The sequence below is a fragment of the Neopelma chrysocephalum genome, unplaced genomic scaffold (assembly GCF_003984885.1).
Source record: "Neopelma chrysocephalum unplaced genomic scaffold, ASM398488v2 Primary Assembly neopelma1_73b, whole genome shotgun sequence".
Lineage (NCBI taxonomy): Eukaryota > Metazoa > Chordata > Aves > Passeriformes > Pipridae > Neopelma > Neopelma chrysocephalum.
Window position 1 is genome coordinate 3,510,051 of NW_020897734.1, and position 26,295 is coordinate 3,536,345.

At 47.0% G+C, this 26,295-nt stretch overlaps 1 protein-coding gene across 2 annotated transcripts in view; it reads right to left on the minus strand.

Moving 5' to 3' along the window:
• The window catches only part of GPC3 (glypican 3), a 144,959-nt gene that overhangs the window by 45,349 nt on the left and 73,315 nt on the right, over positions 1–26,295 (minus strand). For both annotated transcript variants that reach the window (XM_027687278.1, XM_027687279.1), the window contains exons 4-6: positions 14,090–14,223; positions 11,211–11,336; positions 15–135 (exon numbers count right to left, since the gene is read on the minus strand). In XM_027687278.1, coding sequence (XP_027543079.1) covers positions 15–135; positions 11,211–11,336; positions 14,090–14,223 — 381 coding nt within the window. The remainder of the gene's footprint in view (positions 1–14; positions 136–11,210; positions 11,337–14,089; positions 14,224–26,295) is intronic.

Sequence of the window (26,295 nt, forward strand, 5' to 3'; positions counted from 1 at the left end):
ACGTCTGCAACAACCTGGTTGATGTGTTTCAGCTTGTCAATAATCTGGCTGATCACTGGCTCCAGACCTTTCATCTTCACCTCATGGTTGCCAGACTGAGCTTTTGCTCCGTTCCTCGTGATTTGGGGACTGTACCTGTAGGAGTGAGAACAGAGAAGACCATGATGTGATGGGCTAATACAGAGGAGATCTTTAAAGTTCAATACAAACAAAAGAAATCCCAAGATAAGCATCATCCCTTTCCAAAACAGAGAGCACAAGACAGTTAATAATGACAAAGAAAAGGCAGAAGAATCCTATAAAAATTTTTGCTCTGACTTTGTAAAGCAGCAAGATGATGTAGTTGTATCACTTGAGGACAATGAACTCCTTTCCAGTCCATTAGTAACCAAGGAAGACGTTAAACAGTATACAACAGGGATAAATATTTTCACATAACTTGCACCCAAGAGTCCTAAAAAAGCTGGCTCAGAAATTCTGGCTTGCTCATGTTTGTTTAAAATAAATCTTGGCAGACCACAGAGACTCCAGTACAAGAGTGGTAGTGTTGTGCCCATAGCCAAAAAAAATGAGTGGGATGACCCAGTTAACTGCAAGCTGATTAGCATAACATCAACCCCCTTGCAAAATAATGACTATCACTGATGTGTGATTTCAATAATAAAGAATTAAAGCACCAGAATATAATTAATGCTGTCAACATTGCTAATGGAAAATAGGTGTTGTCAAACAATCCTGATTTCAGTCTTTGATGAGATCCAGCCTTGAGGATCAAAGTAACTGCTCAGACAGAACGTACCTTGACTTTGGTAAGGTGCTGGGCTCTGCACCGTGGGGTATCTTGATTTACACAGGTACCATGCAAGTCAGCAAAGCCCCCGTAAAGCAGATTAAGCTGCCAGGGCAACTCTGCAGAGGAGGGCAGCCAACCCCACACTCAGCTTTTTCACTTGCAATCAGGAAAGAAATATACATTCACTTGCTGCAAGATTTATGGAATGGCCAAGTTTATCAGAGTAATAAAAGTGAGGGGAAGGGGGACAGAGGGGTTGCTGTTCACTTGCCTGTGGAGGAACGCATTCCTACACTCGGGACCTGGGTAACAGCTCTTGATGCTCCGGACATGAGACAAGGACGTCCGCACCAACCTCAAACTCGGCTTCAGGACCAGAGCAATCGGCTGCCACCACTGCCTGCTGCAGCCACAGCAGTGGCACAGGGCACATGGGTGCCTTCTCGAGCTGTGGGTTGTTGGTACTCATCACAGCCCCAGTGACAGGCCATGGTACTCTTCAAGCACAAAACAAGTCCTCGTCTCCAAGAACTGGCAGCCAGAACAGGCGCTGCCAAACCCCGGCACAGCCTACGAAAGTGAGATCACCGAGATAACACCAGCACCAGTCTGCTTTACTGTACATCTGTTTTTCCAGTGTCGTGGGTAAACAGGATGAATATTCCTTTCTGCATTCATCTCCTACACATCACGTCTTTTACCAGCTCCCAGAACCAGCCCTAGTGGCTGCCTCCCTGTCTGTCAGATCCCTGCTCCTCTGCCCAGCTAATCCTTCATCCCCACACTGCCAGGCAAGCTTGGGCAATGACAGTCAGCCCATTTCACATGGGTTTTGGGTTGAAAGTGGGACTTCAGCAGGCATTTAAAGAAGGGGAGGGAGACAGGAGGGATGGTGGGGCCAACTCAGGGAGAATGCTTTGCTAGGGGAGAAAGCAAGAGGCACGGGGACATTTGGCCACAAGAGCTGTCAGGGCACACTAAGGGTTTCAAGGATACACAGGGGCTTGGTTTAAGCTCTACTTAAACACTAAATTAGGAATGAGATTGACTCAGACATGTAGGAATGCAAAGGCAACCTCAAATCTATACTGGTGCAGCAGGAATCTGCCCCTGACCTGAAATATTCACATCATGTAAAATAGAGAACTGAGGCTGATTTCCACTCCAAGGCAGGAGTTCTATGTTCAGGAGCTCTCTGCATCTCCAGCCAGGTTCCCAGCGCTGGGCATTCCCCATACACAGCTCTTCTGATGGCTGACAAGCCTGTGAGATGCTGCACTGAAAGAGATGACAGATGAAAACGAATGGGAGAAGGAGGTGTGTGTACCTACAACAGAGGAACACATTCTTGTTTCCAGGCATAAACAGCTTGTCCAAGTGTCACTGCAAAGCAGAGGCATCAACTTGGGTCTCCCCAAGCCCCACCAGCTCCTCAACATGGGAGCAGCTGCCTGCACAGTCAGCCCACCCCCCTGCACTTCAGCACCAGCACTGTACTCGGAGCTCTGCTCTCTACACCTGTCCCCGTGCTGGGGCCTCCTGGTAGGACTCAGTATTTTGCAAAACACTTTTTTTTTTTTAGTAGTTGCATTATCCTGTGAGGCACAAAACACAGCTTTACCTGAGACATAATAGTTCTCCCAGTTCAGAAAAGCCCTCACACATGCACTCAGGTGGCTTGTTGTAGGCTGAAAGCTTAGTGACTGGGAGAAGTGGGGCCAGAGCAAGCCAGGCTGGGTGCCAGCCTGCAGAAGCCCATGCCCAGGAGAGGGGCTGTGCTCCTGGCACAGTCGGGCCACATGCTCCGAGCACCATCTCGTGGGAAGAGGCTGCTGCTGCCGCAAGCACAGACCTGCCCGGCTCTGCTAATACTTAAGCTGAACTTTTTGCAGAGGAACAAAGCACTGGGAGCAGCAAACCATTAATCCTGCTGCTTGTTTTTCACACAGTCACTTAATGCCACCGTGCCCACCTGACAAACACATCCGGAGACTGGATGTAAACATCCGAAAGACACGTGACTTTTTAGATGCCGAAGAAATTACCGCCTTTGGTGTCACCGTAAATTTAATTTAAAACACTAATGGAACTCAAAAGTGCATTGCTGAAAAGTCTCCCGTGGTTTCAGAAATTTAACAAGCAAACTCACACAGGTTTTAGCATGAGCAGAACCAAGCCCATTCGGTGCATACCTAAATTAAGACAACCTCTCTCCTAAACATTTTTATGTAGAGAAACACAATAGCTTGGGTCTGAGTGGGTGAAATCCCTTCTGAAATCCACGCAACGGCTGCCAGAGATGATTTCTGTAGCCTACGCATTGTTGTACAGGAAGGAGGAACACAGTACTACAACAGTACGATACTGTAACTTCATGTCCAAAAACTGAAATTGTTCTCCAGAAAGTTCTACTGGGTTTGGTGAGGACCTCAGATCACTCTTCCCAGAGGATTAAGTCTACTAGAGAAGGAAGCAACCTGAAAGCATTTGCAGAAGGATCTGTCTCTGTTTCTCCAGCATCGGTGTTTTAAAGTGTCACCACCCGGTACTTCCCACCTGGCCAGGTACAAGGGTATGTACTTGATCCAAAATGAACCATTTGCATCACTACACAGTTATCATTTGAAGCAGCAAGGCAGTGGGCAGTGTAAGCTGCACATCTTTGAGCATGAATCACAAAAAAGGAGATGCACAGGAACGTGCTACGTCCCAACAGCCAGAGACATAGTCCTGTGTGGCGTGGATGCTTTGGGACACACTGCCTCTTCATGGCCAAGCTCAGACCTCCTGGCATGTTCAGGCATGAGGGGGACACCAGCTCCCCTCAGCTGTGCCCCTCTCTGGGGTGGCCACACTCAGGCATGCAGGATGAAGCCAACAAAGGGTTAAAGGCTTTGAAATGTAGCTTCAGCCAGCGACCTGCATTCCTGAAATGCCAGAAAAGCTGGAAAAGGCAGCTGGCACCCCTCCCTGCAGCCTGGGCCAAGCAGCCAGGCCTTAATATGGCAGAGAGATGCCTTTCCAGCCCCCAACAAGCTGGAGAATGGGGTTCCCAGTACAGGCCCCACGCAGGCTCCTCGGCACCCCCTCCACTCCAACCTGCTGCAGGGCTGGTGGGCTCGCAGGCAAAACAAAGCCAAAGCATCACCTTCCTCCCATGTTCTCCAGTCACAGTGCAGAAAAGGAAAAGTCTCAGAGCCATCTCGAGCTGCTTTCAACTTATGCCAATAAAACAGCCCTCCTGCAGGACACTTGTGCCACTCCACTATACCCATCACATACCCTTGCCATGGTCACTGATATCAGAATGGAACAGCAAATATGCACAGTGGATAAAGTCCACCCCACGGTCCTCGGGGGTCCCTGCGCCAAAGGGGTATCAGTGTTGCAACATGAGCATGGTTTGGCTTCCACTTCATAAGCAAAGCCCAAAATACTTTCCTCTTTGACGTGTCTCGACGTCAGTCAGCAGCATCTCCTTGCCTGGGCTCCCTGGGTATGGGCTCTTGCTGGGGATGTGGTATTTTCCAAAGACAAATGTCACGTTTTAAAATGTGCTGATAAGCGGCCCTCATTAAAAACTACTTTAAAGACAACCATTTAATGAAAACACCAACAATCTGAAGTCTTCTGTGGGGATGGCACAACTACAGACCCCTCCTTGTCCTTCTCATCCACCAGCCATAAATGCCCAAGTATGCTGTCAAATAAAGGGATTTTCCCCTCCTTTTCTCCCTACCATCCACAAATGTCTCCTGTGAATGTTTGGTCTTTCCAGTCCAAATGCAGCTCGTTCCAAGCTTTCATTTCAGAGCAAAGAAGGCAAGATGACAAATGCTATTTAAATATATGGCAATGAATTTAAAACGTGTGTTCATCCTACTCTGCCATGCTAGGCTTTGAGATGAGTTACTGCAATGCCTGAAGTGTGATTTAGAGAAAGTAATCATGGAAGTCAAACATAAAGAATTACACCTTTTAGAAAAAGGAAAGTAAGTATGTCATTCAAATAACAATTAATTTATGCCTGCCTTCCAGTTGCAAATTATTTATTCAAACGCAGCTCCACGATTTAAACAGCGCAGTATCCCCTGCAGGCTCTTCCTCTACTATGTTCACTGGATCATACTTGTTTGAGAGAGTGCATGGGGGACAAACACAACACAGACTGCTACAAGACAGGACTACAATGCCAGAGAAGAGGTTTCACTGCACAGGAGGTAATAGCTGAGCTCCAAGCTTGCCAGAGCAGCATTCCCAGCACCCGCAATCCCACAAGGCTGCTCTGCATTTCAAGACATGACTTACTGTAGACCATGTGGAGTGGTGACACCGAGTCCTCACCACACAGGAGGCAAAAAGACATGAAAAAGGGGAGAAAGGAAAGAAAAGTTTCTCCCCCCACACTCCTGACAGGAACCCAGGTCTTATCTCCAGTTGGTTTTCATGGGTCAGTAAAGGTGGCTGCAGTGGTGAAGTCAACATTTTACTCTCTGGCCCTAATAACTTTTGCTTTAGCGGGACAACCTTCGTGTCACATCAGCAGTGCAAGCAGTGGGGGCCAAAAGGCTTGAAAAGCTGTTTCCAACCCACTCATCCTGCCCTGCAGACAGGGTGTAACTCCTAGATGTGCCCATAAGCTGCCAAGAAGAGGTGAAAACTTCTTTCCCTGATAGTTTCCTCTCTAAAGAGAGACTGTCCAGAGGTAACCTGGTCAATCATACCAATTACCCCACCCCCAGTTGTCCTCTTCCATATGGGGTGCGTGTTCCTTTGACAATATGCAGGTTACACGGGGGGGGGTGCAAGTGGCAGGAGAGAGGTGGGGTGTATGGCTCTTGGGTGCCTTCCTGGCCTTCAACATGCACTCATTTGCTTGCTTACAGTGATTCCTTGCAGTCCCTGCAGAGCTCAAAATGCCGCAGTCAATTTACACCACCAGCAGCTCCAAACAAGCTGCTTCAAAAGCAACCAGGAGGATCCAACACTCTCAGTGGGGAGTGTTCTCACCTAACTAAAAAGGAGCCATTTTCTGCTGGATTTCCAAATATCAACACCTTGAAGCCTGGTCCATGACAGCCCTCTCAGATCCTGCTGTATCCGTTCTCTGCCAAGGGAAGCGTCCCTCAGCTGACAGCTTGGTTATAAACATGAGGTATCAGGTAAATCACCTGGTTCTAGGAGACAGGACTTTGGAGGGGACAGCAAAAACTATAATATTCATAGGAAAACAATGGGAGTTCGTAGACAACCTGAAGCTTCCTTCCATTCTTATTTCAGTTAAAGTCAAGACAAACAGATGATGGAAAAATGGGCTAAACCTGAGACGAAGCAGCAGGCTTAACAGAGGAAGATTCATGATCTTCATTTCTGAAATATTCTGGAAACAATTATGGCCACTCAGTAACCCACAGAATTTGCCTACTATCCTTTCACTGTAGCTTACATTTGCTACAAAGCTGTGTTTTATGGGCTTGAAAAGTTATACAGCCCCCCTCTTTGGGGACTCCATTGTATCAGATATTTTGCAGTACTGCCAGAAATAACCAAACCCTTCATGAACTAAAGGGTTATTGCTGGCATGGAATTTCCTTTGTTCCAATTACAGAATCTCATTTTTCTGTCTTGCTTCCAATTGCGCTTTCATTGTTTATGATTTGTATGATTAAAACAAACCACGGTACGTTGGCAACAGCAGGGAAATCTGAGACTTCTAGCTTGAAGAAGAGATTTGGCAAGGTGCTAAAAATATATTAATTTCGAATTGGTACAAAGAGAACAAGAGTTATGCTGGTGATTTAGATTAATGTACACATTTGTCTTGAGAAATTTGAAAATGGCAATATCTAACAGTAATGCTTAATGTGCTTACAAGTTTTGCAGTGGGCAGATGTTGCTGTCATTCTATTCAGAACGGCTTGAAAGGAACATACTCGTGTAAGCAGATTATTAAACTCCGAGAATCTAGATTTTAATAGGCTTTTAGTATTAAATGCTGCAAAACCCTGATACTGTATATAAGGCTCAAATCACCTTTGAGATTCTGATGCCTAGCTCTCATAGGAACTGAGGTGAGTTTTATATCTTAGCACCTACTTGATTTAAGCTGAAGGCTTTAAATGAGCTAATTATTCAGCCGGGACTCCAGTGATAAGAATCACTCTCTGGTTTTTCTCTACACTGGATGGAGATAAGGGTAAGAGAGGCTGGACAACATCTCACCACCTCACCCCACCAGCATGAGGTCTGGTGAGAGGATGGGGGATGAAAACAAACAGAGGCATGGAGGGGCATTACAGAAACCCTTGCTTAGGCAGCTTTAAGCAGTTGCACACCCACCCTATCTACACGCCTGTCTCGGGGAATTGCCTGGAATTGAGCCCAGGAAAGCTGCAAAGAGGTGTACAGGGATGCAAAGAGACAGAGGAAGATCCAGCAGGTCTGGGCCCCAGCTACCACCAACACTCAAGTGCTGTGACCCTTCAACAAGCTCTTTGCAAGTGGTAAAATGTGCCATGTGTGACATTTGCTGTGACTCTTTGTGGCATCCCATAAAAGCACAGTGTGTTTTTGCACACTTTGAAAAGTGTGAAAAGCAGGAATGTGTTGCCTTTTATTTTTTCTTCCCTCTCTGGCTTATGTTCTTCAACTACACAGCAACAGCACAGCAAAAGACACAGATATTTCTCTGTCCAACCAGAAAAATTAACCTCCCTTGTACAGTTCTTGCTGTTTGCAAGCCATTATTTCAAGGTACCATGTCCTAAATCCACAATAGGGATGGCAATCAAACTATTAACCCAAAGAGGAAACCTCAGGAACGAGGATAAATCGTTGCCATTACATTGTCCAACGTGGAGAAGTAAATGACCACAAAGGATCACAAAGTAAGACTCAGTACAAGAAAATGAGGGATAAATCATATTAAAAAGGCTGGAATACACAAAGCAGGATGAGTGACCCATCAGCAGAGCACATTACATGGCAGCCCCACCACAAGCCAAGGTGTAGAAAGCTCTCAATCAAGTGGGTTCTCAGAGCTCTTCATCTCAGGGGGCTTGCAAGGGGCTGCACCAGGCAAGGAGTGCAACCAGTGCATCATAACCTTTCTCCATTGGTGGGAAATCTCACAGCCAGGGATGAAACGAGAACATAACTCTACTTGTAGAGTTGGACCTACTCTACAAGCAGAGTCTGCACAGCACTGCACAAAAATGGTTTCCTGTGTCAGGAGGAAAGCAGGATTAAATACTCCAGCCAGCTGCATTGCACTGGAGCCCCAGACGGACACAGCACCTTCAATCAGGGCAGAGGGAGTTAAGGGCAAGGAGGAAGCAGAGGACAGTTCAAGGCTCTAATTGGGAAATGAGACCCAGTGGAAAGGCATTGAGCTGTCCGGCCTGTGGGGAGGAGGGACATTCTTACTGTCTGCGGATAACAAAGCACTGGCATAAACAGGATAGAGTAAATACTGATTCAGAAAAGCCACAAGAGGAGGAGCACAGGGTGCAGAAGGGGCTGTTTGCGTCAAATAACAGGATACACATTGTTGGTATTATTTAGTACTTGGGAGCATTGGCAAGGGGCTGTGAAGTTGCTATTCCAGGCATGACTTAATATGTTATAGGAAAAGGGCTTTGAATAACTAGCAAAATTTGTTGTGACAGAGAGATCAGAAAACAGACAAACCAGCAGGGCTCCTCTTTAACTCAATGAACGCTCGGGTACCGCATTAAAGATGTAAGAGGTAAATAACCACAAACCCTACAGGAACACCACCAAATCCTAGACACGTCCATAGGGATGCTCACACCAACACTGCAATGCTCGAGCAATTTTATCCATCATCTGCACAGCACCAGACATCGAAACACACGGAAACACCATCCAGCCAAAACATTGCTCTTCCCTGGTCTTCACCTGATGTTGCAAAACTTTCAGCAGCTTCGGCAGGTGCTTTCTAATCAATCCAGGAACCTCCTGCCCTGCTGTGTTGTCCCTCCAACACACATGAGGTTGGCTGAAGCCCTCCATGAGGACCAGGGCTTGTGAACATGAGGCTGCTCCTGTCTGTCCATAGAGGGAGGGCCTCATCCACTCAGTCTTCCAGGTCTGGTGGCCTGAAGCAGAGCCCGACTATATCACCACTGTCCCTGCCCTCCCTTTAATCCTGACCCAGTCAGCCCCTCATCCATTCCCAGGAACTCCATGTGCTCTAGCTAGTCACTCACATAGAGGGTGACACCCCCTCGTCATCTACCCTGCCTGTCCTTCCTAAAGAACTTGTATTCCTCCCTTCCAACACTCCAGTCATAGAAGCCATCCTACCGCATCTCTGCCACCCTTCTTTCTGGGAACCACTACACTTGTGGGGCAACTGGCTGGCCAGTTAACCCTGAAATTAATACTAGATATTTAAAACACACCAAATTTCTTGCAAAAAGTGGTAACATGGAGTCTGATGACCAACAAGCCCTCACCAGTCCAGCAGGAGAATTGCTGCAGTCAAGCCAGAAACGCTCCAGCACATCACACACATTATCAGAGCTGCTTGCACAAGAGCTCCCACGCCATGAACAGCTGCTTGGCTCCCTCTTGGGGAAAGCACTGAAATAAAGGAACTGGCAGTTTGGGGTACTCGAGCACCGTTACCTTAAATGCTCCTGATTTTCAGGAATCCTCCCAGACTCTCGGAAACAGATGCTGGGCTGGGAAGTCCAAGCACGTGAAGCAGTCAGTTTTGACTCCACGTGAAGCAATGCAATTGGCTTTAGAGATCATTTTAACTACGTGTTTGCTTCTATTTGAAACATTCCACAAATGGGTCCTGGGAGAGGAGCTCCCTGGACCATTACCTTAGCTCAGCTTTATTTAGCTGAGTTCTCCCAGTAGTTTCACTGGCAGAAACACCAGCAGGTATGAGACACTTTCTCAGCCCATGGAGCAGAGGGTCACCCTGGGAAGTGTTACAGCTGCAGATGCTAAAAACATAAGGTGGGAACTTACATTTGGGGGAGGATCTGGACTCAGCACCTTTCCATTGCTACCATTTCACCCAGCTGTGGCATCAGCAGGACCTGGACCAGGGCCACTGGCCATGGCCCCAGTGAACCGTCGTAAGAAAAGACCTCACCCGAGGTCTTCCTCTCCAGAGCTGCAGTGTTTATAGCTCTGCCTGAGAAGTTCTAATTAACAGTCAGTGAGACAATATTGAAATAATCTTTTTTTTTCCAACTGAACTTCTCAGTTAGGCATGGAAACACGAGATTTTCCAGAAATAGGTACCAATAGAGGACACATTTTTCCTTAGGTAACATAAGTACATTTTATTAAGCGTGTGATCTCAGATGCTTGAGTCAATTTTTTTTCAAAATAGAGTTTGATGCTATTTTGGTCTATTCTGTGTTTCAGGTCAGTATTGCAAGTACAGGCTAATTACCACCTGAGGTTACTGATCAAGAAGTCATAATTAATATCTCAACATTTCACCACTTCTTGATTTTATTTCTATTTCTTCCCTTATGCAAACTACTTAATAGCAAAGGATGCTTTGCAAAGTAAGGTGATTAGAGGAGATTTATGTATAATTATAAAAAACATTTCCAAGTTCTATTTCCACATAATTTAACATTCCCGAGGGGCATTTTTTGCAAGAGAAATTTCCATTTCTATTAACACTTCCTTCCCCTTTATGCTATGAATTCTGCATTTGCCTGTCATGTGCAGTGCTACCAGCAGAACGTCCTCAGAACCAGTGAGTGGGGCAGGGAGAAGTGGCCAGGGCATGAGCTGGACCTTGGTGTGAATGGCTCGGTCCAGAGAGGACAGCCAGGACTTGGTGGTGGGAAGACAGTCAGATGGCAGCAGCTGCACCACCAGAGCTCAGTGGTCCTGATCTCCTCCAGCACAGAGACATGGCAAGGAGAAACTCAACAAGGTGGTCTTCCTTGTCCCTCCCTGGGTGGTGCAGGGGATGCCAAACACGCTGCCCTGCTACCACGGCATGGAGCCAGGCTGGAGACACCCCTACCCCAGGCTGTGCATGGTGCCAATGCCCTCATTGGCTGCTCCAGAGGAGCCATCCCTGGCACTGTGGTGCACCCTCCCATGGGAGCATGGCTGTGTCAAGCTGCTGCTGCTCTCCTGTCTCTGGCCCATCACTGCCAACCCACCCTGACCCAAACCAGTCAGGGAAGCAGAGTTTTCACTGAGCAGAAAACTCAGCGGAGGGCAGCACATGACCACTTCTCTCCATGAAGACTTTGCACATCCATCTGAGCTGCAGCACAGCTGGACACTTGCTCTGCACAAGGTTCTTAAGGGAGGGAGTAGTGTCCTGGTCACAGACTGCTCAGGTACCTGGTTAGGAAAAGATAAGCAGTGATGGGGAGAGGGAGGAAAGGGAGATGTGACTCACCTCTCCACGACTTCTTGTCCATTCCAGCAAAGGGTGTCGTTCTGAACAGCAGAGCTGTGGTTGCAGATGTACTCTGGCAAGCTGCTGTAAAAACTGCTGTGAGACTTCAGCTTCGCAATGAGTTCCCTGGAAGAAAGGGGGGGAAAATGATGCTCAGTTAAAAGAGGAAGAGAAGATGGGGTTGGTGCATTTTAACCAGTGAAAGTAATCACGCAAACACAACAAGAAAGCAGCTGAGTGAAAATAAAGCATTAAGCATCAGTTTTATTTCTGACCTCAAGTAGCTCTTTGCATTGCCCCCTGATGTTAGTCAGTCAAAGGCTGAATCTGTGTTTTAGGGCAAAATCTGCTGGTGATGGGGAGGGATACTGGGGCAGCAGAACCTCGGACCAACCATGCTGCAGGCAAAAGCCAGACACAGTCTCTGCACTCTTCTGGCTCCTAAGGAAAGGTGCCACTGGTTGAGGCCATGAATACATGGGGTATATGTGAGCAGCAAGTGCTCAGGCTGCCAGCAGTCCTCTCCACTTTGCAGAAGGCAAGAGGGGCCCTTTAGGGACTTTGCCTGACATCGGCCATCCAGCATCCCTGCAAAGGGAAGTAGTATTTCTGATGGCAGACCAGAGCAGGCACTCTCAGCACAAACCTGTACACACAGGTAATGCTGTGTCTCATGTTGCACCACCAATACGATTTCAAGGTGTACACTGGGTTGGACACAGGGTCACAGTCAGCATTCAAAGGGGCAGGTTACACTCACCAAAATGGCTCTGCCCCAGGAAGGCAGAAAGAGCCACAGGAGCAGTGCTTGCACCAGACAGAGGGGACTTGAATCAGGCTGCACCCTGCACCTTCCCTTGCCAGCACCAAGGACCTTTGTCCCCAGCTAGTCACCTTCAGCAGTGGTCCAGAGGTGCCAGGACACAGGCTGACCCCAGAGACTGTGACAGCTGCCAGAAAGGGGATAGGGGCTGTGGCAGTGGGATGTAACATCCTCCCAGCCCAGGTCAGTCCCCTCAGGGACACTCAGCAGCTGTCACAAGGAAACACCAGTGGATTTAATTAGGTAAATGGCACCAAAAGAATGATAATATGAATAGCAGGGACTGGAGGCAGTAAGACTTGGCCTCACAGTCTCCTTGCTTGGTTTCATCATGTTTTCTCCTTTGGCAAAAGTTTATTTCTCACCCTCCTTCCTCTCTGGGGGGAGGGATGGGGAATCAGCACCTGGAGCGCTCAGGGCCATCCCCTGGGATGCCACAGTGGGGGGACCTCCGTGCCCTGCCAGCTTAGGCAGTTTGGTGTGCAGAGGGGGTGCCCAAATCCCTCTTTGCTTTGGGATTCCGTGGGGTTCCCTCTCCAGCCAAAGCCCTCGACAGCCAGCTGGGGGCAGGCGACACAAGGAGAAGCCGCGAAGGATCCTGTGCTCTGCGCTGCCTTTTCACGGCCAAGGAGCCTGTTCCTGTCCTGGTGAGACCGGCACAGCCCCCGCAGGCAGAGGGCCAGCCAAGTTCTCCCTCTGGCCACCACAGCACATCCTGCACGGGAATTGCCAACACTGACCAGTCTGTCACTGTCCAACACAAGGAACAAGGGTTTGTTTGTTGAGTCGAAGCCCCTCCAAAGGGTGGGAATTCAGCCCACAGCCTCCTGCACAGATCGGAGGGGTGCTTCAGATATCACCTCCTGCATGAATCACCTCCTACATCCATCTCCTGCACTGGCCTTACCGCTGGGCAGGAGGTCCAACCAACACCATTTGGCAAGCCAAAATGAGGCAAGACCTGGGTCTTCAGTTAGGCCAAACCCTAAGCAGGACAAGCCTCGCTGCCCATTGCACCCAGCTCCTTACATCCCAGGCACTGCCTTGCTCCCCTTCCACAAATCCCGGCAGCACTGTGGAGAGCAGATGGAACAGAACTTTCCTGGGGAGCAGAGTTTCCTGCTGGGCAGGGAGGGGGAGGGAAGGGAGAAACTCCTTTGTATCTGCAGGTATGAGCCCACGTAATTCACCTCAGCAGATTTCATTAGACTTCAGATCCTCATAAGACATCTCCGTCAGAGCCTGGGCTGCGTAACCCTCCGACGTGTTGAGACAACAGAGGAATGCAAGCCCTGGTGCTGCATCTCCTGGGAACCATATCAAGAATGTGGCCCTGTAAGTTTTCAAAGAGAAATCCATCCAACTAACTCTATATCCCCAGTTTCAAAAATTGTCAAGCTTGCCCGTTTCTCTTCCACAGGGATTTTTCTTGTATTCAATACAGCAGTAAAGGCACTGCTTATCTCTGGGTGTGCTTTCAGATGCAGGGGATAGATGCTGCTCCCTAACACACCAGCATGAGCCCACCTATTTACAGCTTCTGTGTACAGGGGGAAGGAAGCAAAAGGTGCAGTGTCAGCATTGGAGGCACCCGCTTCATTTACAAAATACTCAGTAAAAGGCTGTTAACATTTCTGAACTACCATAAAACACTACACAAAAAACCATGAAATGCATCCCCTTTACCTACACACACAGTGTAACACGCAACATTTCAGGCTGGAGTGACCATTTCCACCTGTAACTGTGAGTGTTTCTGGCACTATAGCAGTACCCAAGAAACCCAGACGAGGCATTTGGTGTACGAACTTGAGTGCCTGGTGGATTGCAAAAAGGAAAACAAAGATGAAAAGCAGGAGGCAGTTTTATAGGTTAAAAAAGAATGTACTAGGTGAGAAAGCCCATGTAGACACCTCGCTGCACTTCAGAGCCAAAACCAGGTTTATGGGTAATGGAAATAAGGAGCTCTCCCGTCTACTTCCACAGGGCCATCCCATATGGTGACCACTCCTGCAGCCCATCCAGCAGGCACCACACTCAGCCTGAGTGCTCTCACCTCCTCCTGCTCGACAAAGTTTCTTCTTGCTCGATGTGAGTCACCTTCAGAACTTTCTTGTCAACGAAAAGGTCTTCAGGGTAATTAGCTGATCGAACCTGCCTCTGCTGAGCGTGGCCACATAACCGGCTGATCTGGAAAACACAAACACAGCAGTGTGAGGAAGTATTGGGACTCAAAGAACTGCAGGAAAATAACCGGGATGCACCCTGGCACCTGCACAGGAGCTGGTCTGTAGTCCTGTCATCCCCATCTCACCCACAGCTCACACACACATCTGAAAGCAAACTGCTGCCCTAAGGATACAACCTGGATTTTGTACAAATACCTGTCCTGTGGGAAGGAATGCAGGAAGCTTCAGAAGAAATTTTTGGGCATCAAAATGCCCCTGTGGCTATCAAAACCCCTGAGCTGCCTCTGTGACCAGCAAGTCTTCCTGTGTCAGGGTAAACTCATGCTGGCAGGAGGGGTCTAGAGGTGTTCCCTGCTCCTTCCTTGCTGAAAGCTGCAGCATCTCAACTTTATGCTCCATCTCTCCAACCAGACTTTTTAGGAAACACCTCCCCTCTGAAGGTAAATCCTTCTGCATCTCGTGGCAGCTCATCATCTGCACGGGCTGCACTGCAAATACCCAGGGATAAGCATCACACGCATCGTTACTAATTAAAAGACCCAGGGCCTAAAATACAGCAAGCATTGTGGCCAAGCCCAGTCATACCGTGGGAGGTCTTGATTAACAGGGCTCTGCTAATGGCACAAATTAGCTCATTAGCATACAGATGATTTGGTAAGTGGCTGCAGCAGCGAGGGAAGGAATCCCAACCACCTCGTTAAAGCTCTCTCGCATGGCCACCGTCCCGAGACTCACCCAGCAGCGCTGCAGCCGCCTCTGCAGTCCTTGCTGCAGGTGGATTTGCAGTCATCTCCCTCTCTGGGACACCACCAAGGGACAGCTGTCCCCCCATGGCACCGCTTGCCACTGTGATACTCGCTTTTTGACTCACCTTGTGCTGTTCTGCAGGACTCATCCCTGTTGGGTTGTGAAGGGAGTTTGGCTGATTATTGGGACCACAAAGGCACCGCAGCTAACACCAACTTCTCTTTCTGTGAGCCTCATCCTACCTCACACATTCAGGTTTGGGACCAATCACACACCCATAAAATGCCTGTTCCTTGCAGAACCTCATTTATCTCCACGCCACACTGAATCAAGGCAGTCAGCTAAACTCCCAGTTAGCTGCACACCGGAGGTTAAAAGCACACCCGCTGCCCAAAGCTACAAGCATCTGATGTGTAAAGAGAAGAGATTAATTCTGTTCTATTACATCCTGCATTTGGGTGGGCAAATAAATTAGTAATGTCACCTCTTTCATTATCAAGAACAGCACAGTTTGTTTGCTCAGGCTGCCATACAACAAAGTAAAATAGAAACCTCCTGGGAGCTGGGCACTGCAGTTTCTGGTTCACAGCACGGTGGGAATAGATGCTGCCACTGGTCCTTCTGCACCTGCAGTTCCCTCTGCCAAAGCAGCCCCTCCTGCAGCTGCCAAGTGAGCAGTTTCTGCAGCATCCTACCTGTGTTTTTCTCCTCTTCCCTCCCCTGGCTGTGTCTCCTCTCCACCATGCCAAACCCAAGTCTTGCAAAAGAATGTATCAGCCCTACTGCACTCCCTAAATCATGTAACAGGCTTCAAACACAGAGGGAGGGAGTCAGAAAAATGACCACATTTTGGGTTATTTTCTTTGCCTTTGGGGCCTTCCTTTAGCACTCATCCCTCTCTCATAGGATTTGCAGGTAGTCCCCTGAAGAAAGCAGACAGGAATAGGAGGAAAACACAGGACAGCAGGAGACCTGGAGAAGGGCATTTGAGACCTGAGACTCCACTGCTGTGGAATGAGTCTGGACATCCCATGCTCTCTCTGTGCTGGCTGGTGCCAATATCCTGCAAAGGGCAGGTCAGCAGGAGAGTGTGAGGATGCACAGGGGGGCCTGTGGACTTTTCCCCTCCAGATGTCAGAATTGAGACCAGCCACGAAACCTCTCCAGGGAAACACAAGGTACACAAAAGCTCCAGGACAGCAGATACAGAGGAAGCAATGCCACAAAGCAGCATCGTTGCACCCACACTCTGGATGGGCACGTAAAGCAGAGGAGAGAAGTGGGAAAAGGTCGGATATTTTAAGCTGCCGTTTGTGATCACTCCCTTTGATTCTTCCCAGCTCTTTCAAAAGCCCCTCCTTCCCCTTCCAAAGCCTGGCTTTCAGCTGGCAAAGCCTATTGAACTCCGAGAGAAGAGCAAGTCCAGGATCAAGGCTTTTTCCCAAGAATGCAGAGAGGCACTGAATGGGAGGGGAGGATCGGAGCGACGGTGCGAACAATGACACCACCCCAGAGTGTGTTCAAATGGCAAAGCAGCCAGGCAGACCAGGGCTGCCTCATCTCCCACCCAGCACCAAAGGAACCTCAGCCCCTCTGCTCCCAAATCCTGCACAGGAGCTGCAGCTCAGCTTGATCCTCATGGCCCCACACGGCATCTGGATACCATGGGCTCCTAGAATTATGGGATCATTAAGGTTGGAAAAGACCTGCACAATCATCAAGTCCAACTGTTGAACATCAAGTCCAAGCACTGATCACTGAGTCTAACCATCCCTCCTGTGAGGGATGAAATCACAAACAGGATTGTGCTAGCTGTGGCATGGGACAGCAGATGAAATCTTCATGGATAAAAGGTAGCAAGTTTGAGCAGTGCATCCAAGTTTTTACTTATTTATTTATTCAAGCACCAACTAACCTTTTCAGGAAAAAAAAACAACCTTGCAGCCCATCTTGTGAAGTCACAGTGAAATGGTTGTCACCTTTTAGTCAAACAAAAACCCGGCTGAGATTTGAACTTAAAATAAAGTGAGTGAATGCATAAGTAACAGATTGCCTGCTCATTTGCAGGGGCAGCATCGTGTGTGCTTTTGGGGGGAGGGAAGGATTTCACAAACCATCTGCCAGAGTCTGCTGGGCCACAAGCGGTCCTAGGACAACAGCTCAGAAATCCTATTTCCATCTTTCCCTCTTTTTGAGTCCCCACTGCAAGCTCAGGAACACATGAACACCGCTTCCCAGTCTCTTCCCAACCATGGCTATTTTCAAGCAAGCTCCAAAAAGTCCAGAAAAATGCCACTGCAGAACAGCCAGAGAAGGGACAACACAAGCTCAGGCCTTGGGGAGGAAAAAAGTGTGATGCTTCAGCTCTCCAGGTATCACCTGCTCTGGCAGGAGCAAGGACAGTCAGCTCCACAGCACGGTGGTGTGCCTGCAAGAGGGGCAGCAATAGGAAGGCAGCATATCTGATGGCATGTCCCAAACCAGTGTCAAGCCACAGCGGTTAATACGTGGTTTCCTCCCTTTTCATATTTTGCCACGCAAATATAAAATGCAAAATTCAAAGCAAATTGACAGAACGGAACTGCTGGCTCTTCTCCTCAGGCTCTGCACACTATCAGGGCATCATAAATATACACCAGCCCTCATCTAAAGTATAGTCACTGTGAGAGCTGCACAGTCTCTTAAGCCATGTCACAGATCAAGCTGAAGTTTGGCACACCAGCCACAAAAAAAATGCATAAGTAAATCAAAGGGTAGTGTGTTTTTTAGGCAACAGGAGTTGGACTTTTTGTTTGTTTTTAAAAGAATCTGCCAGTCCACCAAAAAAATGCAGCAAGGGGGCACCAGGCAAGCAAAACCCTCCCAGAGTCCTGAGCTTTCACAAGCCCCCAAAGCCACCAATACTGTAACAGCCAAAGCAACATTTCCCTACCCCAGCTCACTAACAAACTCACTAATTACCCGATTTAATTAGCGTCCTCCACGCGAGTGTGACCCAGGCCACAAGGGGAACACTTTGCCTTCTGACAACCACTACCCAGTGCTCCATTTCTTTTATTGCAGCCACAGGGAGGGACCATCCTCATGTCAGGCACAGCTCCTCGGGCACTGCCTGTGGCCAAGGTCCCCGTGCCCGATGGGGAAGCAGCTGGCTCCCAACACCCTGGGGAGTCACACGCCGTGTAATGGCTCCGCTTTAGAGGGAACATTGATTTGAGAGGAGCACAGGGACAAAGCTAATGGAGCAGCACTATCAGCCCATTTTAACGCTTCCACATTAATTTAAGATAAGAGGTGCCTGAGGACTGCAGGGAACCTGTGGCTGTGTGGGAACAATGCACGGCGAGCAGCCAGGGACCAGGTCTGCCACTGTGGCTGCTGCCAGCTGGGTCAAGCACATGGGTGTAAAGCACAACACTGATCCACTGGATACCTGCAAGCACACAAAAACTGAGATAAGCTTAATTTATATCGAAGAAATAGTGACCACAGTACCAGGTTCTGTGCAAGGCTCAGAACTTCAGGGCAGCTGATGGAGGGTAGAATCCCCACAGGCACCTCCAGCCTGGCTATGGCAGGATGGCATCGCTGATACCACCAAGGCTACAGATGGAACCTGCTCTGCTGCCCAGGCAGGAGGGAGCGGGGCCACACGGGGCAAAAACATCTTGCCCTGCCCATCAGCAAGCAAATCCAGGGGGGCAAAGGATTGGAAAGCAGCACGTGTGATCCTCCTGCCAATCTGAGCATCGCTTTTAAGAATAAGAATGTTTTAAAGGTAAATTTCTAGATGATTAAAAAAAAAAAAAGCTAATCAGTTTCCCCTTAGACAAGAAGAGAGTACATCAGACACTGCTGGATACCTGCTGCTGCCACTTTTCATTCAGCCCAGGAGCTCCACTCTGCTCTAAAGGAGAGCTTGCTGTATTTGACCTTTGCTTAAACTTTATATGGAGTTTCCATTTGTCTTCTCTATGAACTCTTCTGCTTATAGATTCATTCTCCAGGAAGAGACAGTATTTTTTTCCCCTCAAGGGGATGGCCTCATTTTTGAAGATTTCCTCCTGCAATCTCCTCTGCTCTCTGGAGTTCACGTAAGTCATTTTATACCTATTCACAAGTTTCCTTTGGGAGAAGCCACACATTACACTGAAAAACGATTAACTGTTATAATTGATTTGAACACAGCCTCTAAAAGGGTGATTTGCTACAGTATGCACAGAACACCAAGAGACCATAGAAATCAAGAAAACATGCTGTCTTCAGAGGAACCAACTGGTGCCCACTAAATGCTGAGCATCCTTGAGTGATATATCCCAGTTTGACCAGTGAGGCTGAAAGCCTCAGTACTGCAGCTGCCAACATTGGTGCTTCTTCCCCAATTCTTTTAACAACCTACTCCGCTACACATCACAAGTATTATTAGCATTATAAAGATCACACTTGTGCCCTGTTTATCTTCAAAGTCACCATAAAAGTGATCCTGAAGTCTATTACTCAAGTGCTGCTATAGAATTCCGCTTAATTAAATTCTAAAGGGCTTAAACCAAAAATATACATTGCGATGATGTGGGATAGAACATAAACTTTTTAATAGCAGTAACCAAGCACATTTACCATTTCTACAGGTGTAATAAAAATGCTAATATATGTTAATGTTTAGTCTGTGGTTAATGTTTTGTCTTGTTAATTTCCCCAGGGCTTTTATTACTGATTTAAATCTGCCACACTGCCCCAGTGATTGCATCGCCTTCCACAAACGGCACCACGCTCTCAAACGAATGCTGATTAACAGGAGTGAAGAAACATTTGGCTAGGACAAACACTCTTATTATATGCTTCTAATCATTATATACATTTTGTCAGGAAGATGGGAAAGAGATAATTCCCAGCTCCCTCACTCTTCTCAGAGTAGAAAAATATGATTATGGGCATAAAAATGAATTTACAAGCCTTTATTCTAAGAAGCACATCATTATTAACTAAGTAATGATTGTTCTTCTGGTTTCAGGCACTCAAGCAGAAAGAACAAACTGAGTATGGTAACACAGATGTCTTCTATGAGCACTTCACTAAAATTCCTCATTAATGGAGTACTAAATGTTATTAATCAGCTCTATAGTATCACGATCTCCACTATTCAGACTGCAAGGATTACATCAAAGACAGCACCCTAACTCACTCATGCAGAGCAGCAGGAATCGCGGGAAGTGACCTACTCTCCATGCTGAGGAGAAGAGTGTTTAATAATGCATCACCCTTAAATAATGCAATGCTATAATGTGTAAAATGCACACAAACACTAATGCTTAAAATAACAGAGTGCCTGTCACACCAGTGCCCGCGGTGACGCCCAATACACGCTGCAAACACACGCTACAAATGCTCAGAGACCCCTGCAGCCACCAGTCCAGGTTACATGGAAGGCCATCACCACCTGGTTTGAAGATCAGGTCTTCCAACTCTTGCAGACCTCGAAGGCATTATGGAGGCATTTTTAAAAGGAAGTTCATATTTCAGAGAATCATAGAACGGTTTGCGTTGGGAGGGACCTTTAATATCATCTAGTTCCAAATCACGATTCCCATCCTTCATGTAGAGCATCACAAGACATTTTGCAGAGGTTCAGTGTCACAGCAGGAACACAGGGCCCAGGAAGGACCAATAGGTGCTCCCTCCCTGGCCTCATTTCTTGTCTGCAAAGACAGCTGTGACCACCAAAGGAGAGAAAAACAAGAGATGGTCAAGATGCAGTGGAAGAGGAGCTAACAGCCCAGCTGCCCTTGCACACCCCAGCTGCTGCTCAAGGCTGTGCCCATGCCCCAGTGTGACCCAAGGGATAACTGGGGCTGGTTCTCAGGCTAAGGAACAGGATGTGCTCCCCATGCAGCCATGTGTATGGATGCGACAGAGGTGACACAGAGCTGGAAGGTCTGACACATCGCATGGTCACACAGTCACTCTACCCCAGAGCCTGCACAAGGGCAGCCCAGCAGGGCAGTGGGGAGCACAGGGGACTTTTAAAAGGTTTCAGTTGATGAAGGTGCCAATTGCTGAAGCTGGGTGATTCCCATCTGCACTTGGCTCTGCTGTGCCAGGGTTCAAATGGCGTAAATCAGACTGAGACGAGCGCTGTGTTTCCAGTGGCTGCTCCCGCTAGGACACACAAGCCTGTCCCCAGGAGAACGTGATGCCCAGTGTACTGTTCATGTGCTGCAGCACACAAGGCACCTCCACACTGTGTCCCACCACCTCCTGACTCCTGCACTGACCCAGCTTCTCCCAGTGCAGGATGCCCTTTCTCTCAAAGGAACCATGACCTCAGCTTCAGTCGAGCCCCTTTCAAACCTACACAAAATAATGAAAACAAGATGTTTCTTCTTTCTGGCATCCCCAGCATGGAGCATTTAATCCACCAAAGAAAGCTGCTTTGTGTTTAAGCAAAAGGCTGTTTATTGTTATTTATAGGTAGAGAGGAAGTCAGACTAAATGATCACAGTTGTTCCTTCTGCCTTTATAATCCATGACATATAATTAAAGGACAACTTTTCAAGTTAGCGTTTCCCTGCAGCATTTTGTTAATTCCATATTTAACAAAAAATTTGGTATTTTAGTTCAGATTGTTAGACCAGGCAGCTGGAGCCCCAGCTAGGGCTCAGATCCACCCAGCCAACCAACTGGGAGAGTCAAGAAAAAAGCATTTTTTGCTTAATTTTCAGCATACACTTAAGCAGTTTTCCCAAGTGGAGATATTTCCTGGAACAGGGCCCCATGGCATACTAATGCACCATTATGGTTCTAAGCTGGATCTGTGCAATCTGATGTTTCTTAGACAACCAAACTAAGACTTTTTTTCTTGGAAGGGGAAGTCAGCCTTGCCTGGAAGGTGACAACAGAGCAAAAGGGAAGATGCAGGAGCAAAATCCAGAGAAAAACAGAGGGTGTTAGACTGACCAAAGCCAGGTTCAGGAGCAAATCATGACAACACCCAGAGCCCAGCTTCTGGTGAAGCCCTGAGCCCCCAACATGTTTCATGGCTAGTGAGGTGGCATGGTTGCTTCTGACTCTGGGCTGCTGCTCTGCCTTTGGGACTGATTCCCCAAGGAGGTTGAAGATGCTGCAAACTCCAACAGCCGATTTCCACATTAGCACTGATTCATCTAACCTGACAGAAAATTTGGACTCAAGGCAGTGAAGCCCATTTCTGCTAAGGATGCTGAACACATTGCAATTATCCAACTGCGTTTTGTGCATACTGTAACACACAATTGCTACTACAGGTCCCTAGAAGACCTTCCTATTGCAGGCAACTAAATCTGCTCCCTCCCAACAGACTGAGAAGCAAGAAATGGGCTTGAGGGATTACCAGCTCCTACCAAGACCTTAAAAAAACCATCCCTGGGCAAAGCCAGGCAGTACAACGGCTCCAGGCAATCGCCATGCGCTTGTTATTTTCCTGCCATGGGTTAATCGGTTTCCTTGGCAGATTTCTGTGGGTTTTAATATTGCGCCGTGTTTGTGCCTACGGCACTACAGAAAGGAGCAATCCAAGAGAAATAAATTCCTAGCAGCTTCATTTAGAGAGGAAAAACGGATACCTGCCATCAGTCTGGAATGTGAGCCAGCAAGCCGGAGTCAGAGCCTATAAGGGGGTATTTAACAGCAGCTGTGTCAGCTGGGTTGCAAATGTGGTCAATACCGACCAGTCCCTCTTCCCCCCTCCAGCCATGAGCATAGATTCAATTATACTTTGAGAAATACTTCATTAAATAATTAACAAGTTATTGCATTACTTTTTCCCTTTTTTTTTTTCTTAAACCAGACTGATTCAATTTTGGAAGTACAAAGCCATTATAATGTGTCAGCTAGCAATTAGCTACTGTACACTGTTTATTCTTTAATATAATCTTTGAGTAGAAGGACAATATTCTTAGAAACGCAGCATTAACTTGTTCCTCAATGACTTTAATATGGCTCTTTTCAAATTACTGCTCATAAAATCTCAGGGAAGAAAAATTTACTGATGATATCCCATCTCCTTAATTAGTTCTCTCTCTCTCTCTCAGCAATCCAATAGCAAGTGTAATATTTATTTAAAATAGAGCACACGGGGCTTACTGCTAAATCTGCTTTAACTGGTGATGTCAAAACAAGCAGGTAAATGCAGTGCCTGCTTTGCACAGACCGTGCTCACAGGTATACACAGCTTTTCAGATTTATATTTCAATAACTGCTTGCACTGAAACCATTCCAAAGGTTTTTACACCAAGTGTTTTTCTGCTGTAAAATGCCCTTCTCCCTTCCTATGGTGAATGGAAAACTCTTCCAACCCCAAAGGGTTTGGTACTCACCATTCCTTCCCACTCACCCATCCCTTAGAAAGGACCATCACCCTACTTATTTCAACCTCCCTATAGGAATAACCCCCCCAGCAGCCACCTTTTGTTCTCTCCATGCACCTTTCTCTTTCCAAACACCTCTCTGCTAAAACAACAAAGCTGGAGTCACCAAATCATTTGAACAGTTAAGCTGCTGAATTTCTTCAGCAGAAAAATTACAAGAATTTATTTTCCAGCGAAGCCCAAAGCAACCCCACAGCACATTATCCAGCCTCTGGCAAGGGGGGCACGAGGTTCTCCCCATGGCCATGCTATGGACCTTCCCAAACAAAGCCTAAAATAGAAATGTAACAATTGTCATTAACGGAAAGTGGTAAAAGTATCTCTGCACAGCAGAGATTAGCTGCTGGTAAAATTAATCTAGTCAAGGCCAACAAGGGGCTTGGGAAGGCCGTGTTCTTTTTTCATTGTGTTTTTTCCTTCATCTGTTGAATTTTCTTAGTTTTGAAGATGTCAGATTCATAGGAAGGTTTTTTTCCCTGACAGTCAGGCCTAACCTAATCCAGTTAAGGGTCAACACCAAGATAATACACTAAAAACATGGCAAACAAGGTAAAAAGGCTCCCATTAGATTTTTGCCCGTGATAAAGGAATTACATTTTTCCCAAAGACAAATCAGGCTTATTGAAAATGTAAATCATTCTTTTCTATAAAGATATAAATATCTGCAGGGCTTTTATGAGATTTTGTTGTAAGACATCTTGTTTTCACATGTACTGCGGTTAGAACAATTGAATTACAGAATGACTTACAACGTTAGATTAGTTTCTGCTTGATTGAGAATATCTTTATAATGGAAATCGGTGTGCACTTTTAACCTCCTTACAATGCTATATGTCTGATTAATGTATTAAAGTGACACATTCAACAATAGGCTGTTTTCAGACAGAAATGGAATTAATTCGACTTTATCACAACACCTTTATCAACGTCACAGAACTGAGGACTAATATTTGATTATGAGAAGCGAATTCCAATAAATTGACATACAATGATTCCAAAATGAGGTGGGGAAAGCATTGGATGGGGAAAAAAAAACCCCAGACCAAACACTTGTAATGCATTTTTGTTTATCTTCGTTACTTTCCACACACCTTGGAAGTTGTAAGCTGGGCATTTCCACAACTCACTGAAAAAATAAACATCATGCACCAAAATCTACAGGTAAGTGTTATTGAAGTTCTTTCTGGCTCCCAACAATGGGAATTGCATGAAGCAAGGCTCAGAGATGTCCTTCCTGGACATTTTTCAGCATCTGCTGGGCACACCCTCTGCTGGGCTCATCTGCTCTGAGCTACTGGTGCAGTTTTGCTGGTCAGGGCCATCCCAGAATCACCTCATGCTGTTCTCACTGTCCTCAAGTGCTCTCTATTCCATGGGGTTTGGGCTGTCCCTCAGGGAGGAGACAGACGATGGATAACTTAAACACCAGCACAGGCAGTGGAGGTATCCACATAAATACCTGTACTCTGGCTCTCTGGAGAGCAGCAGCATGAAGTTTATCTGTACAATGATACAGATCAATATGCAATCCAAGAGTTAATAAGCTTTAGAAAGACATTTCTAAATAAGCATTTAGAAAGACAGTCACCCCCAAATTATCCTCAGTAACCACACAGTTCACTTTTCTCTCCAGGTCAGTGGCTGAGAGCATCATCTGTACCGTTGCCAATAGCGTGGAAGAGAACTGGGTGTGAAAATTGATTAGGTTAAAAAGATACACCTGCATAAAGAATTGCAAAATTCTCTAACAGCTGCCTTACTTTTTCTTTCCTTTTTCTTTTTAAACATTAATAACTCTGCCAAAGTAGCTGTAGGCTGTCGGTGCAGCTCTCTGCAGCCAGCCTGCGCTTGCTTAAACAGATCTTTGGAAAAATAATGCAGTTAGCAGCAAACTTCACCTTCTGAAAGTAGGCTTCGTGCCCTTGGGGGCCTATTAGAGGGCAACACAACAGGCAGGGATGGAAAAGGCCACCAGTTCATTTTGCAGTAGCCTGACAAGGCATGAGGACACAGCAACGAGGGGTGCACTGCTGCAGCAAACAGATAAAAAAATCTGCCTGAATTGTTTGTTGGAATTTTTTTCCCAGCTAAATGTATTTGTAGATGGCATCTTTCATGCCTGGTACCTCAAAGCCACTTTACAATAAGATGTAAAAAAGATATAATTCACAGCACCACACACAGGCAGAGAATTCAAAATGAAGCAAACCACTCATTGTAACCCAGCCCTTCATCCTCTCCAGTGCAAAACAAAACGCCGCTGCTCCACTCAGGCAGCTCTGGGCGCTATTTCTGCTTTGCAGAGGGTCGCTTTTAAGTTTCTGGTTTGTTCTTGGCTCATTCATCAGCATTGCTAATGGGAGAGATAGTTCTAGTTTTAAGACAGCAACACTCACGGGGGTTACTGTCACTGGAAGTAAACTCAGCACGGTTAAGATGAAGGATGCCCGGCGAATGACCCCGGATGGAGGTCTTAGTGGAAACTGCAGTCATGGATAATGAGGCCAAAAGAGGGTTTAGCGTAAAAAGCACAGAGAGATGGATATTGGTGAGCGCAAGTGTGGTGTTGCAAAGCTGCAGGTCTAAGCAAGGATAAAAATCTTCAGGAAAGGAAATGGGCCAGAATGTATTTCGCTAATAAAGCATCTATGTTAATAGAGGTTGCAGGAGGCAGCAGCAATCTGGGCAGCAAGCGAGGGAGCTGTGTCCCCTGGGCTGATACTCAGGGGGTTTATCTCTCTGATAAAAGAAAGATATGTGGGCAGTTTTGAGAGAGAACCCCAGAGGCAGTTCCACCATTCAGCAGTAAGCACACAGGGCAATGGTTTTTCTGGAGGGACAGTCTGGACCAAGTTAAATAAGAATAAAGGCAGTTCATACCATGGATATCACTTGTCTGTGAGCTCCTCAGAAGCCAGATGGGT